The sequence below is a fragment of the Manis javanica genome, chromosome 1 (genome assembly GCF_040802235.1).
Source record: "Manis javanica isolate MJ-LG chromosome 1, MJ_LKY, whole genome shotgun sequence".
Classification (NCBI taxonomy): domain Eukaryota; kingdom Metazoa; phylum Chordata; class Mammalia; order Pholidota; family Manidae; genus Manis; species Manis javanica.
The window spans coordinates 28992682-29006001 of NC_133156.1; the positions used below are offsets into that span (position 1 = coordinate 28992682).

Sequence of the window (13320 nt, forward strand, 5' to 3'; positions counted from 1 at the left end):
CTGTTGCTTTTGGATGTAGAGTTCTACAGATGTCTACTAGGTCCATCTGTTCTAGTGTGTTGTTCAGTGCCTCTGTGTCCTTTCTTATTTTCTGTCTGGTGGATCTATCCTTTGGAGTGAGTGGTGTGTTGAAGTCTGGTAAAATGAATGCATTGCATTCTATTTCTCCCTTTAGTTCTGTTAGTATTTGTTTCACATATGCTGGTGCTCCTGTGTTGGGTGCATATATATTTATAATGGTTATATCCTCTTGTTGGACGGAGCCCTTTATCATTATGTAATGTCCTTCTTTATCTCTTGTTACTTTCTTTGTTTTGAAGTCTATTTTGTCTGATACTAGTACTGCAACCCCTGCTTTCTTCTCCCTGTTGTTTGCATGAAATATCTTTTTCCATCCCTTGACTTTTAGTCTGTGCATGTCTTTGGGTTTGAGGTGAGTCTCTTCTAAGCAGCATATAGATGGATCTTGTTTTTTTATCCATTCTATTACTCTGTGTCTTTTGTTTGGTGCATTCAGTCCATTTACATTTAGGGTGACTATTGAATGATATGTACTTATTGCTATTGCAGGCTTTAGATTCGTGGTTACCAAAGGTTGAAGGTTAGCTTCTTTAGTATCTTACTGTCTAACTTAACTCGCTTGTTGAGCTGTTATAAACACTGTCTGGAGATTCTTTACTTCTCTCCCTTCTTATTCCTCCTCCTCCATTCTTTATATGTTGCTTGTTTTATTCTGTGTTCTTTCATGTTTCCTTTAACTGTTTTTTATGGGTAGATGATTTTATTTTTTGCCTTTAGTTAGTATTTGGGTGGTCTGCTTTCTTTGCTGTGATTTTATTTTCTCTGGTGACATCTATTCAGTTTTAGGAGTGCTCCCGTCTAGAACTGTCCCTCTAAAATACCCTGTAGAGGTGATTTGTGGAAGGCAAATTCCCTCATGTTTTGCTTGTCTGGGAATTGTTTAACCCCTCCTTCATATTTAAATGATAATCGTGCTGGATACAGTATTCTTGTTTCAAGGCCCTTCTCTTTCATTGCATTAAATATATCATGACATTCTCTTCTGGCCTGTAAGGTTTCTGTTGAAAAGTCTGATGGTAGCCTGATGGGTTTTCCTTTGTAGGTGACCTTTTTCCTTTCTCTAGCTGCCTTTAAAACTCTGTCCTTGTCCTTGATCTTTGCCATTTTAATTATTATGTGTCTTGGTGTTGTCCTCCTTAGATCCTTTCTGTTGGGAGGTCTGTGTATTTCGGTGGTCTGATCGATTATTTCCTCCCACAGTTTAGGGGAAGTTTTCAGCAATTATTTCTTCAAAGTCACTTTCTATCTCCTTTTCTCTCTCTTCTTCTGGTACCCCTATAATGCGGATATTGTTCCTTTTGGATTGGTCACACAGTTCTCTTAATATTGATTCATCCCTGGAGATCCTTTTTATCTCTCTCTGCATCAGCTTCTATGTGTTCCTGTTCTCTGGTTTCTATTCCATCAATGGCCTCTTGCATCTTATCCATTCTGCTTATAATCCTTCCAGAGATTGTTTCACTTCTGTAATCTCCCTCTGGACATCATCCCTTAGCTCTTGTGTATTTCTCTGCAGCTCCGTCAGCATGTTTATGATTTTTATTTTGAATTCTTTTTCTGGAAGACTGGTTAGGTCTATCTCCTTCTTAGGGGTTGTGATTTGGGTGTGTATCAAATTCTTTTGCCTTTTCATGGCGATAGAGATAGTTTGCAGATCTGGCGCAAGTGATGACTGGGAGAACGTCCCTTCTTGTTGGTTTGTGGCCTTCCTTTCCTGGGAGAACAGCAACCTCTAGCAACTTGTGCTGGGAAGCTGCATGCAGACTAGGCTTCTGATTCTTGCCTGGCCCCCCCGGCCACTGTGGAGTTTATCTCCATGGTTGCTGTGGGCATGGCCTGCCTCAGGCTGCTGCTCCGATCCTGTGTCTTCTGGTCTCTCTTTTAGGAAGAGTTGTCTTTGTTGTATTTTCAAAAATATATGTGGTTTTGGGAGGAGATTTCTGCTGCTCTAGTCATGCCGCCGTCTTGACTCCTTGGCTCTATTTTTTGAAATATGGGATTTTTAAGGAGTTGCAGAATTCAAAGGAATTGGAGTGCATGGCCCATGACTCCAGTCTGAGGCTGTGGCTGTAATGGGAAGGCAGATAGCCCATGGATGGAGTCTCAGCCTCTGAGCTCACTACTGTGACATTTTTCCCATGAAGTAACTGCACACAGAGCATTTGCTACAATTTATAATAAATGCTCTAACTTGACTTAGTAATCTTTTTATTTTCAAACTATAGTAAATTTAAAAACTACTCTTGCTCTTAGGGCACTTATTTAGCTTTATTATTTGTTTGATTTCCTTTAAAACCATATTTATAATCTTTAAAATAGGGAGCGTACCAAGCGCTAGTGACAGCAGGTGGGGCAGTTCCACCACAGGTGTGGCTCCCTTTTCCTGGTTAGTTCAGAAGGTGTCCTTTAGCCCCTCAAGCTTCTTGTGGTTCCTTTGACCAAAAACACATCTCTGAAAAACACTGATAGTCCCTGTGTAGAAACAAGTGAGGCAACATTTCTCCTAAAAAGAACAACTGGCCCATTTCTTAACAGGACCTCAGGAACCTTTCTGGAGTGATGTGATTTCATTTCTGTCCAGCACCCCTACGAGGGTCCTGTTGGGTGAGACCAGGACTGCCGGCACCATGGGCCTGCCGTGGTCAATGGCAGTTGCTGCGACCACAGATAGTCACCCAGGCCCGACCATGCTGGGTAGAAGCCCCTCATACTGTTTAATTTTAAAGCAGCATTTCCCCTCCCCAAACAGCAGACTGGTTTGGGGGAAATGAGAAAGAGTGACAATGTGGGAAGTTATTCATAAAGCAATATTTTTTCAATTTAAAGAGCAATGATTCACACTGAGATTATGATGTTTCCCTTTTTGTTGTTGAAATATTATTCCTTTAATGAACTTATGGTGATAGAAGATACCAATAATTAAAAATGTTCTTATGACCCCAAATAAGATAGTGCTACCTTTATGTTTCCCTTGTACTTTAAAATGTTATCTATTTAGTACATTCTAAAAGTCTGGGAACTTCTGTTCTAGGGAATAAGTAAATAGCCCTAAGCCAATTTTGAGCTTTCTTGGAAAAAGGACTAATAATGGACAGAAGAGCAACTGTTAAAATTCTTGTTCTCTGTATTTGCTTTTAGAAGAACTGTAGTTAAATTTAGCCATTGATAATACCATTCTTAGAGCTCATTGTGCACATCCAATACATAAAGCAAAGACACAACTTTTTTATTTTAAGTGATCTATATGTCCCTACTTTTACACCTTTGCTTCAAGTATTCACTAAGTTAGGAGTGCCATCCTCCCATCTTTGCCTGCCCATGTGTCCTGGAATCTTCTTTTTCATGGAAAATCTCCTGATAGTCTCCACTTCCTTCCAAAATCTTAGAACGCTGAATATAAACCTACCTTATGTTTACTTCCTTCTTTTGAGGACAAACATGACCCTCATGGGAAGAAGTAGATGGTTGTATTGGTATCTCAGGGCTGCCATAAAAAACAAGCAAAAACAGGGTGGATTAAGACAACAGACATTCACCGTCACACAGGTCTTGAAGTTAAAAGTCTGAAATTAAGGTGTCAGCAGGGCTATGCTGTCTCTGAAGGCACCAGGGGGGGACTCCTCGGAGCTCCCCTCTGAGCCCCTGGCAGCCTCAGTCGCCACCTTACCTGAGGATGCACCACCCCAGTGCCTGGTCTCCTCACGGCCCCCTCCCGTGTGTCTTCACATGGCCTTCCCTCTGACAGTTCCCCGCGTCAACATCTCCCCATTCTATAAAGGCGAGTCATACTGGACCAGGGCCCACCCTAATGATTTCAGTTCAATCTCTCTAAAGACCCAATTTCCAAATAAGGTCACATTCTTATGTGCTAGTGAGGAGGACTTCAGCATATCTTTCTGGAGAGTCCCAGTTCCTCCCATAACAGCACTCCAGAATGACTGGTCCTTGAGGATCCTGGGAGACTGACCGATGAGGTTGGAGAAGTTAACTGGTAACATACCATAAAGGCGCTTTCTACAAAGCTAGGAGTTTAGACTTGATCTAATTTGAAAGGACTGGAAGATATTTAGAAGAATGATTTGAACATATTTCGGTTTTTGGAAATGTATTATCTTCGTGTTTTTGTATTACTAGTGGAAGATTCAAAGTCCTAGAGGAGTCAAAGGTTTAAGTGCTGTCCTCTGGCTTCTTTGGGCGGCAGAATAAAGACCTAGCCCTTTGGCATCTAGAGGCAACTGCCTTTCACCAAGACTGCTCTTAATGGTGTATTCTAAAAGAGAAAGAATAAACTCCATTTAGGAAGAGAGGCTGGCTGCTAAACAAAAATAAAAATAATGACATCCCTTGACCCAACATGATTAAAATAGAATTTCATGTTCATCCAATAAGATTCAACTTTATTAGATTACAAGTGACAATACAAGATAATGTGTGTTCCAGTTATTTACTGCTGCTAACACATTACCTGCAAACCTTGGCAGCTATGACATTTTAAATACACGTTTCTTCTCTGGCTTTAGTTCTTGACATAGACCTCGTAAAACCTATGTTATTTCCTGAGTAATGGGAGCAGTAGAAGTGGTCTTACGCAGACCTCCTGAACCCCTTGGAACTTCCTGAGTGATGGGAGCATCTTTTGTTGTAAAGAGGCAACTCTTAGTAGGCTTCTGGGTGGGGGCTCATCACAGAAAGACTAAGCCATGATTAGAAGCTTGGCACTTCCAGTCAAATTCCAAGAAGGGGTGAGGGGCTGGAGACTGCATTAGTAATGCATCATGCCTATGTGATGAGCCTTCATAAAAATCCCTAATCTATGGTGTTGAGAGATCTGGGTTCATTAACACATACCAATTCTATGGGGACAGAAGCTCCCTGTTCTCTGGACCCTTCCTGAACTCACCCCATGTATCTCCTTATCGGCTATTCATGTGTATCCTTTTTTATAATACCCTTTACAATAAACCAGTAAACCTAAATATTTTCCTGAGTTCTGTGAGTGTTTATAGCAAATTATTGAGTCTGAGGAGGGAGTTGTGGGAACCCCAATTTAAAGCTGCTGTATCAGAAATATAGGAGGACCAGTACTTGTGATTGACATCTAAAGTGAGGTCTACATTAACTTGATAGCTAGTGTCAGAATTGAATTGAGTTGTAGGAGACCCAGTTGATTTCTGGAGAGTTGGAGAATTGGTTGGCATTGTTAAAAAAATGCACACACACATAGTGTGAGAAATGTGAGTAGAGAAACAGTTTTCCTTTGCAGCTTAAGATAACCACCTTCTTATTTTATCTCACAATTTTGGATCAGGAATTTGGGCAGGGATCAGTGGGGTGATTCTTTTGCTCTTTGTGCTATCAAGTAATGTTCTTGGTGGTATTCAGCTGGAAATTAGACTGGTCTGGCTTCACCATATTCTGGCAACATGAGGGGAATGATAAAAGGTTAGACTCAGCTGGGGCTGTCAACTGAATATATAGCAGTAATCTCTTGAGCACGATGGTCTCACAGTAGCCAGATTTCTCACAGGCTAACTCAGGGATCAGAGAGAGTTTCAAGAAGCCTGAGGAAGTTGCAAGACTTCTCAATATCTAGCCTCAAAGCTCAGGATGTGACATTCTATTGGTCAAGCAAGTTACTAAGGACATCCCAAATTCAAGGGTAAGAGAATTAGACTCCATCTCTTAATGGGAGGTGTAGAAAGAATGAACAGCCATATTTAATCTACCACAGCAAAAGTTAACATTAGGATAACTACACTAAAAGTTCTGTAGATAGTTGTGGAGGTGCTGATAAAGTTTCTAACTTTGCTTGCCATTTGCCCAAGTAAGTGAACATTTAAAGGTTAACCAAGTATTTAGCTACATTATTATAGTATTGTTCACTGATGATAGGTGTAAATAAAGCTAGAACTCTATACTGGAAAAATGAAAGCTTCAGATTTTGGCAATTTTGAATTGACAGTGCTGATTTAGTTAAGCTATGTTTAATGTTTCCAAAACATATTATTGTATTTCCCAATATAATATGAACTACTGTAGTAGTACAATATGATAAAAAAAATGCTATCCATTTAGACAAGTAATTAAAATGTTAGATGTCCATAGACAGATTTCAGTCAGTATTTCAGTGTATAAAAAAGGAAACCTGGAGGTGTTGCCATAAGGTGTTGGAAACAAAGATTAAGACCATTGGGGATATTTAAAAACCCAAAGTTTGGCTACTCTGCTGTTTTCTTAGTTTTACACAGTTCCATAAAACACAAATAGCAGTTTTATTGTTGCTCTTCTCTTGCTTTACAAGCCTGATATTGGCAGCCCGGGTTATGATGCAGTCGGCATTTCCAGACCGGCACACACACAACACTAGATAAGAGAAGAGAGACTCAACTTCACTGACACCCTGGGGTAGTTTGTTTTGGGAAATGCCATGCTGGTGATTATAAAGGATGGAGTCATGTATTTCTGCTAACCACATCTTACCACTATGGTAATTTTAATTGTAGTGAGCTGTGGAATCAATGGATGAGAAAAAAGGTTTCTTCCAATAAAAAAAAAACAACTTTAAATGTTTGGCCACCTTTTGTTTAATAACATAATGTCTGGAAGAACAAAGGAATAGTAGAAATATATTGAGGCTCTCTATGAATATATACAAAGCAATTATAAGTGTTAAGTGTTATTATCAATATCATTGTGCTGCATGAAATTATTGTTTCAGGACTCACTAGTTGGGGTTAAGCAACCTCAACAATCAGGTAAGACAATGATTAGTGTGTGACAAATCACTCTGCCTTTCGCTAATAACAGTGCCATTAACTATTCTCTACCAACATGTTTTCTTCTGCTTTGGAAAGCCTGTTATTTTCTGCTTTTCTTTCTTACCATAAAAGCCACAAATTTAGAATTGAAAGATAAAGTTGGGACTACTCTGAGATTCTTTCCCAGTAGTGGAGACAATATTTGCCCAATGCTGAGTTTAGAAAGAAGATAGATACTTGGCTTACCATTGTATGATTTTGCATGTCCATTTCACAATATCAAGTCCATAAACAAAGAGAAGGGATGTTCATTTACTCAATACTTAGTTTGAATTATTGTCCTGAACAAAAGGTTCATTTATTCAGTATTCGTTTCTGGTTACTCACTGTAGAAGACATTGAGTAGTGTAGGGTTTCAAAAGGTGAGTGAAAAATATCTGTGACACAAAAGGTTTACAGTAAAGTCAAAGAGGAATATATGTACACACAAATATTTTAAGTGGTGATTTTAATTTTATTCTTTTGAATTTTCTCAAGTGAGACTTTAAAACATTTTTCTTCTTAATTTTTAAGAATCATTTGACCTGTTCTTTCAAAGATTTACTGTCTTGTAGAATAAATTTATACTCTGGTTCGTCATGTTGGTACTAGCATACATTCTCAGTTTCAGGTCACTGAATTTAGCCACAGACCCCAATAGAGTAGTATTCCTTTTTACCTTAAAATCACATTTTAATCTATCAAGGATAAAGGAACCTGTGATGCAAATTAGAGTTCACTTGTAATAAGAAGATTTATTTCATCCAAATTGAATTTGGAACTTTTTATTAGGCTGGGATTGAATACTTAAATGATTACAAATGAGAGGAACCTAGATGATAAGGGGCTTAAATGGTTAGATAGTAATAAATCTGAAAACCCACAGTCCAGAGATCTTAGTGGTGTGTGAAGAAAGTTAGTGCCACCCTGGGAGGAATCTATTCCCAGCTCTGACTCCTATGCACAAAAGAGAGCAAATATATATCCCCTTTGCTACAGCTTGGGTGTGACTGCAGATGTTGGCAGAGATCTTAGTCACGTAGAAGAGCTGGGATGTAGAGACAGCCAGAAGGCAAAGACAGCAGACAGAAACCTTGCCTTTGGTAACAAGCAAAACAGCTGCCAGCATTTTGTTCAACACATTGGAGAGAAGCAAAATCTTACAGAATCACTTACTGAAATGGAACATGAAGGGCGCCCACCAGTAAGATGGCAAACTTCCGGCTTCTCTTCGGGGTCCTCAGTTCCCGCCGGCCCCACCTGAAGCCCAATCACCTCTCACCCCCCTCCCAATCCCAGCACCTAGCCAACAGCCAAGAGCCCCGTTGAAGTGACACCTCAATCAATTCATGCCCCTTCCTATATAACCCAGCACCTTTCCCTAGTAAAGCGGAACTCTCTGGTGAATTGCTGCTATGTGTCGCTCCTTTCCTTTCATTGGTGCCGAAACCCGGGAGACGGGACACCCCAACTGGGCCCCGTCTTCCCCCGGACACCAGCAGCAGCTTGCCCTCGTCCTCTTTTTCTGGCGCTGGCTCATCACACTCACCACTCTTCTCTGGCCTTTAGGTAAGTTTTCCTCCCGGAGTGGGCCACTCTACCCCGAGCTATCGCAGTGCCATTGACCATGATCTTCTGGCAAGGCCCTGACGCTCGGGGATGAGGAGGGAACTCTCCCCGCCTCAGGCCTTCACGGCTGCGGCGGACCCTCAGGCCCCTCCTCCAACAGCCATAAATCCCTGCGTCAGGCCTTCACAGCTGCGGCGGACCCTCAGGCCCCTCCTCCAACAGCCATAAATCCCCGCCTCAAGCCTTTACGGCTGCGGCGGATGCTCAGGCCCCTCCTCCGACAGTCATAAACGCATTCACCGTCCCTTCCATCAGTGCTGAAACTTTTTAAGCAAAATTTCCCCGGGGTGGGCCACTTTTCTCCGAGCTATCGCAGTGGCATTGACCGTGATCGTCCGACAAGGCCCTGACACTCGGGGATGAGGAGGGAACTCTCCCCGCCTCAGGCCTTCACGGCTGCGGCAGACTCTCAGGCCCCCCCCCATCCAACAGCCATAAACGAGGTGACTCCTTTGCGGATGAGAACGCTCCCTTTCCCCGCCCCCTCCTCCTTCTGTTCCGTCCGCCAAAATCTGTTCTATCTGCCGAAAACGCCTAGCGCTAGGTACCTCGTGACTCCGGCACTCTGCCTTCTTAGGGAAGTCTGGGTGACGATCCACATTTCCTAAGAAATTCCGACTCATATACGAGTTTCCGCAGGCCACCAAGGATCATCGGGGACGCCCTTTGTCTCCTTGCGGTCTGCTTCCAGTCCTAGGATCTCCGTTCATCTTCCCCTGTTTGTCTCCTCTGTCCTTTAGCCATGGGAGCCTCCTCATCCCTCCCTGGAAGTTCACCTCTTGAATGCCTGCTTAAGCATCTGGCTACCCTCTCCCTGACACCTGATATAAAACCAAAACTTCTCCATAAATATTGCTCCCAAGATTGGCCGACATACCCCCTAGACAATAACAACAAATGGCCCACAGGGGAAACTCTTGATCCTAACATCACTCGCGATCTTTTTAACTACTGCCAGCACCTGAAAAAATGGAAGGAGATTCCCTATATCGAAGCTTTCTGCCTCCTCCTCTCCCCGCCCCCTCCCAAGTTCTCCTAGCCTGCAAGCCGCTGCCCCCGCAGAAGCCTCCCATTCACTCCCTTCCCCTTCTTCTCCTACAACAGCCCTTCTCCCTTCCTCCCCCACCATCTCCTCCCCCATCTCACCTCCTCTGCCTTCGTCCCCCGCAGATTAAGCCTGAGCCTTTCAGCCCCCCCCTTTAACTAGGTCCCAGGGGCCTCCTCCATCTTTGCCCTCATCACCTGTTTCTCCCCTGTTAGGGACCGCCTTTGTCTTCTCACATGTTTGTAGGGAGAATGGGAAAGCACCTTCCCCCATGTCTGAACGCAGCATGGGAAAGCACAAGCTAGAGAACAACTGGTGCAGTCCTTAGAAGTTATCTGTCCACAAAAACATATCTTGCCAAGACTCCTCACTCTGAAAATAGGGAGACCTCGAAGATGTGTAAAAACACCACCCCTGCTTCTAGATATGCCCTTCCCCCACTTGCCGATGTGGCAGGAATGGAGAACAAAGAACATTCTGTTTATGCATTCCATAAGCAATTAACTAGAGCCCTGCTGTAGCTCAGTTAGTAGAGCATGGGACTCTTAACCTCAGAGTCATGAGTTCAAGCCCAACTAGAGTGGCAGAGGCAAGCAGCTGGGCTGCTAGCTGGTGACACGTGGGTCCGATTCTATCTTTATTTTCTTTGCCCCCCTTCTGCACTTCGGGACCTGCTCGACTAGGCACGGCTAGACCACGTCACTCCCCCACAGACTGAGCCAGAACCCTTCAGTCCCCCTCAGACTCGGTCCCGAGGGCCTCCCAAAATTATCGCCCCCCCTCCGGGAGGTAGCAAGATCCGAAGACATCGTGCGCGTTCACTTCCCTTTCTCCTTAAGAGATTTAGCCCAACTAGAGAAACGCCTAAGTTCCTTTTCCACTGATCCCACGACATACATCAGGGAGTTTCAATGGACCCTCCAGTCTTACAGCCTCACACATCATGACATTTTCATGCTCCTGGCCAATACTCTCCTCCCTGAAGAGCGTAGACGAGTTTGGGACTTCACCCAAACACACACTACTGAAACCCACAGGACTGACCCCACCTATCCCCCTGGCCCCACTGCTGTCCCAGAACAAGACCCACACTGAGATTATAACACCGCCATGGGTCTCTGCTCTCGAGATATTTTTGCCTCCTGCTTAATAGCAGGTCTGAAAAAGGCAGCTCGTAAAGTAGTCAATTTTCGAAAGCTCCAAGACATAATTCAAAAGAGAGACGAAACCCCCTCCGAGTTCTTAGACAGACTCACTCAAGCCCTATTACACTATACCAGCCTGGACCCAAAAACACCTGAAAGAAGACATGTCCTTATGACATACTTCCTAGCTCAAAGCTACCCCGACATTAAAGCTAAACTCAAAAAGTGGGAACAGGGCCCCGCTACCCCACAGACTGAGATCCTAACAGTGGCCTTTAAAGTCTTCCATAACCGGGAGGAGGAGAAAGAACGCCGTAAACAAAAGGCTGATCAGGCCAATTTCCAAATGTTGGCCCAGCTGATAAAACCACAACCTGGGCGCCCCTCTACAAACAAGCCCCCCCCCCAGAAGCTTGTTTCAAGTGTGGAAAAGAGGGACATTGGTCAAGGGCGTGCCCCTCCCCCAGATCTCCTACCACCCCATGCCACAGATGCCACAAAATGGGCCACTGGGGGTCTGATTGCCCAACCACCCGAAGGGGAGGCTGGAGGAACAACCCCCATCCTAAGCCCGCCGTAGTGGAGCTGGCAGAAGAAGATTGACGGGGCCTGGGAGCTTCTCGCCCGACCATTTCCATCACCAAACAGGAGCCCAGGGTTACTTTAACAGTAGACGGTCGCCCCATCTCCTTCCTCCTAGATACAGGAGCCACCTTCTCAGTCTTGTGAGAATACCAGGGCCCTACCATGCCAGCCATTACTCCTATAGTCGGGGTAGGAGGTAAACAGATTTTCCCATTCAACCCCCCCCCCCTTTTATGCACAATCCTAGACAATCCCATACCTTTCTCCCACTCCTTCCTGGTTATGCCCCAGTGTCCCATCCCTTTACTAGGACGAGACATCCTTTCCCTCCTCCATGTTTCCATAACTATATCCACTCCCACAGCCCCCAGTACTCCCTTTCTGATGGCCCTCATAGCCGACGACCCCCCTCTACCCAATGAAAGCTCCGGTTCCGCCCTCATACACCCTGTAAATCCCAAAGTTTGGGACATTACAAGCCCCTCCGTGGCCCTATGTCCCCCTGCCTCTATCAAATTACGTGATCCCTCTCAGTATATCTGTCAGGCCCAATACCCCCTAACCACTTCAGCCCTCATAGACCCCCAACCCATCATTCAAGATCTTTCAAACAAAAATTACCTCAGACCCACTCACTCCCCATTTAATACCCCCATATTAGCTGTTAAAAAAACCAGCGGATCTTTCTGCCTTGTCCAAGACCTTCGCCTCATCAACATAGCCGTTGTCCCTATCCATCCCTTAGTTCCAAATCCATACAGCCTTTTATCACAGATCCCTGCCTCAGCATCCCACTTCTCAGTCCTAGATCTCAAGGACCCATTTTTCTATCCCTCTAGACCCCTGCTCCCAAGATTTTTTCATCTTCACCTGGATGGACCCATACACAAGACATTCTGAACAATTCACTTGGACAGTTTTATCACAAAGCTTCCGAGATAGTCCCCATATTTTTAGACACGTCCTAGCTCAGGACCTCAAACAGTTTCATCATGATCACTCCAAGTCCACCTTATTATAATACATGGACAATCTTCTACTCTGCAGTCTCTCGTGGGAACAGTCTCAACTTGACACTGCCTCCCTACTTAACCTTCTAGCTTCCAGAAGTTACCGAATATCCCCCGTCTAAGCTCAAATCTCTTCCCCTCCTGTCACTTACCTCAGATTCCTTCTATCTCAACAAAGAAAGTCCATTACCTTAGACAGAAAATGGCTCCTCTCTGACCTGCCCATTCCCAAAACAAAGACAGAAATCCGTTCCTTTCTAGGCCTGGCTAGATATTTTAGAGTGTAGATCCCTAACTTCTCCCTGCTCCCTGTTGGCAAGACTCCTATACGACCTCAGCAAGAGCCCCCCTAAAAACCATTATCCTCCTCACCCCGACACTCCATCATTAAACTTCGTCAAGCCCTTGTGGAAGCCCCAGCTCTCCATCTTCCTGATTTGTTGAAACCCTTATCATTATACATTCATGAGAGGTCCAGTCAAGCTCTAGGAGTCCTAAGCCAATATTATGGCCCATCCTTTGCCCCAGTAGCTTATCTCTCCAAGCAATTAGACCCCACAGTTCGGGGATGGGCCCCCTGCCTATGAGCATTAGCCGCTGGGCAGCTCTTGCAGAAGGCAGCTCATAAACTGACATTCAGGGCGCCCCTTACCATTCTGTCCCCACATCACCTAAAAGATCTCTTAACCTACAAAAGTTTACAGACTCTCCCTCCCTCCAGACTCCTCACCTTACTGTCCTCTTTCCTCCAAAATCCCATTCACCCCCTTTGCCATCCATACCCGAATCATGACTTTTTCCTCCTTTACTGCTCTCTCACTTTTTTTCCTCATTCCTATTGTCTTCCCCACCACCCCAGCCTCCTTTGTATGGCGATTCAAAGTCAGAGAGACTTACACACAGCATCAAACAAAAGTTACTGCCCTCATTGCCACACCAGCACCAGACTGCCCTCTGAAAAGCTGCTCTGAGCCTTTATACCTCCACTTTCCTCCCTCCACCGAAGTGTTCACTAGCAGCTACCCTTA

The 13320-nt window shown here is 44.3% G+C and overlaps 1 protein-coding gene across 4 annotated transcripts in view; it reads left to right on the forward strand.

The window, feature by feature from the left end:
• LOC108394675 (uncharacterized) overlaps positions 1-13320 on the forward strand; it is an 83047-nt gene that overhangs the window by 32928 nt on the left and 36799 nt on the right. Inside the window, exon 3 of one of the 4 annotated variants that reach the window (XM_073231048.1) lies at positions 6800-10558. The exons of the other annotated variants lie outside the window; for them this stretch is intronic. Coding sequence (XP_073087149.1) covers positions 6800-6819 — 20 coding nt within the window. The 3' untranslated portion in view covers positions 6820-10558. Of the gene's footprint in view, positions 1-6799; positions 10559-13320 lie in introns of those variants that run through there. 4 annotated transcript variants of the gene reach the window in all.